Source organism: Nicotiana attenuata, unplaced genomic scaffold, assembly GCF_001879085.1.
Source record: "Nicotiana attenuata strain UT unplaced genomic scaffold, NIATTr2, whole genome shotgun sequence".
In the NCBI taxonomy this organism is placed as follows: Eukaryota; Viridiplantae; Streptophyta; class Magnoliopsida; order Solanales; family Solanaceae; genus Nicotiana; species Nicotiana attenuata.
In genome coordinates, this window is record NW_017687415.1 from 1 (window position 1) to 2643 (window position 2643).

Below are 2643 nucleotides of genomic sequence, written 5' to 3' on the forward strand. Positions count from 1 at the left end.
TTGTTCGTCCAAGATTTTCAGGTGTGTAAACCCTGCCGGTTCTGGTTATTCCTTGTGCAACACCTGTCTCTTCCATCTTGGCTTTTCCTTTTCTCCATGCTTTCACCACATAATCCCATTGGACAACATCAGACTTATAAGATGGTGTTGGAGCTTCCATCACAGTGAAAGGCATAGCTACCTCAACCTCGAATGGTGCCTGGGTTTGTACCATAGTTGGCGAGAGGGTGATAGGGGATGTTTTGGGAGCAACCCCCTCTTGGATAAGTCTGATGGATCCTTCTTGATCCCATTCTTCATCATTTTCTATCACATTTATTCCTTTCACCCCTATGATTAGGAAGAGGGTCATTGCGGACATTCGTCATGGAATCCTTTGCTTGTCAATCGGTGCCTAGATCTTGTCTTTCAACATGTTGCATTCCTCGATAGTATGACCCTTCATGCCTGAGTGGTAGGCACAAGTCTTGTTGGGGTTAACCCACTGGGAAGGACTCTCAACAGCAACAATAGGAATGGGAGTGACATAACCAGCGGCCTTCAGTCTCTCATATAGTTAGGCTATGGGTTCAGTGATAGTGGTGTATTGTCTGGGAGTTCGGCGATCAAAGTTTAGTCGTGTACGTTTGNGCCTACTACGGAAGTGTGATTTTTTGAAAATATGCATGTACGGTAAATCATTTGTAAGTAATGCAATTGCTTTTAAAAATACTGAACAAAAGTAAATAGTTTGGTTGAATCGTAGACTGTGACATGCTTTGAGACATTGCGACCTTCTTAACTCAGAATTTTGAGGACCCCCTAAAAATTTTGCCCCAGTTTAATGTATACTTCTAGCGATTCCTTCCTTGGTGATCCTTGATGCAATAAGATTGATGAAAACTCGAACTCTTGCCCTGGTTTCTAACCGTATAGGGGAATGAAGATTTTATTATGATGTGACCAAACCCATAGGGCTGCCTACGTATCCCCTCTTAAATGTGATTTAGGTCAAGTAGTTCATGTTACATCAAAAGAAAGTGAAAATGCAATATCAAACATAATATCTCTTGACGACATTCGAATTGATAGATTTTTTGCCATATTTCTCCGTACATCTCTTCAAGTATAAGTGCTCCTCCTGTCAATACTGGGTGAACCATGTAAGGGCCTTGCCAGTTAGGTGAGAATTTTCCTTTTTCCTTGTCCTAGTATGGGAAGATCCGCTTCAACACCAATTTCCCCAATTGCCTCGATCTAACCTTCTTGTTAAAATCCCTTGCCATTCTATTCTGGTAGAGTTGATTGTAACACACTACATTCGTTCTCTTACCGTTAATGAGAGCTAGTTTCTCATATCGGCTCTGTACCCATTCCACATCGTTTAGCTCGGCCTCCTGTATGATTCTTAGGGAAGGAATCTCCACCTCGGCGGGTATAACAGCTTCAGTGCCATAGACCAATAGATACAAAGTTGTCCCAGTTGACGTGCAAACTGTGGTGCGTTATCCGAGCAAAGCAAGTGGTAGCTTCTCATGCTATTGCTTGTAGTTATCCACCATCTTCCTTAATATCATCTTGATGTTCTTGTCGGTGGCTTCCACGACTCCATTCATTTGCAACCTATATGATGTATAATTTCGGTGCTTGATTTTGAATGTTTTACACATGGATTTCATCATATCACTGTCGATATTGGTAGAATTGTCAGAAATGATTGACTCAGGTACTCCAAATCGACAAATGATACGATATCGAATGAAGTCTGCTACGACCTTCGTAGTCACAGCTTTATAGGAAGCGGCTTCGACCCACTTTGTGAAGTAATCTATAACCACCAAAACGAATCTGTGTCTTTTTGAAGCATCGGGTTCAATCGGTCTGATGACGTCCATGCCCCAGGAAGAGAAAGGCTAGTGTGAACTCAATTGCATTGAGTTCGTTGGGTGGCACCCGTATCATATTAGCATGTACTTGACATTGGTGGCACTTTTGGACATATTTGATGCAGTCTCTCTCCACAGTCATCTTGATGCAGTCTCTCTCCACAGTCATCCAGAAATGCCCTACCCCGAATATCTTCTTGGCTAGAACGAAACCGTTCATGTGTGGTCCATAGGTTCCGGCGTGTATCTCTTCAAGCAGCCTAGATGCCTTCTAGGCATAGACACATCGCAGCAATCCCAAGTTCGGAATCCTTCTATACAAAGTTCCTCTGCTCTGAAAGAAGGGATTGGCCAATCTATGAAGCGTGCGCTTCTAGTATGTGTAGCATTTCCACGGTATTCTCCTTTCTCCAAATACTCCTTGATATCATGAAACCTTAGATTTCCATTGATTCTTCTTCAACGTGAGCACAAGCTGCTTGCTTACGAATCTCTATCGGGATAGGCTCAATAAAATTCTTGTTTGGATTTTGTATCATGGAAGACAAGGTAGCCAGTGCATCGGTGAGTTCATTTTGAACTCTTGGAACATGTTTGAATTCCATCTTCGTGAACCTCTTGATCAAATCTTGCACATAGTGCAGGTATGGCAATATTATAGTGTTCTTAGTAGTCCATTCTCCGAGTACTTGATGTACCAGCAGATCTGAATCTTTGATTACCAGCAACTCCTGAATATTCACGTCGATGGCCAATTTGAGTCCCAAGATGCAAGGCT

The 2643-nt window shown here is 42.4% G+C and overlaps 1 protein-coding gene across 1 annotated transcript; it reads right to left on the reverse strand.

The window, feature by feature from the left end:
- Positions 1 to 394: 394 nt before the first annotated feature.
- Positions 395 to 1874, reverse strand: LOC109222273. Its single transcript, XM_019386645.1, has 3 exons — positions 1646 to 1874; positions 1242 to 1474; positions 395 to 538 (listed from the first exon to the last, which is right to left on the reverse strand). Exons 1-3 carry the CDS (start codon positions 1872 to 1874, stop codon positions 395 to 397), a joined length of 606 nt encoding a protein of 201 aa, XP_019242190.1.
- Positions 1875 to 2643: the final 769 nt, after the last annotated feature.

What these genes read in the sequence shown, in the direction of transcription:
- LOC109222273 (XM_019386645.1), bottom strand. Translation starts at nt 1,874, where the DNA reads ATGGACGTCATCAGACCGATTGAACCCGATGCTTCAAAAAGACACAGA. An exon ending in TGATATGATGAAATCCATGT is followed by an intron (nt 1,475 to 1,645) that starts GTAAAACATTCA and finishes AACGCACCACAG; the next exon opens with TTTGCACGTCAACTGGGACA. An exon ending in CAAGGGATTTTAACAAGAAG is followed by an intron (nt 539 to 1,241) that starts GTTAGATCGAGG and finishes GAGAGACTGAAG; the next exon opens with GCCGCTGGTTATGTCACTCC.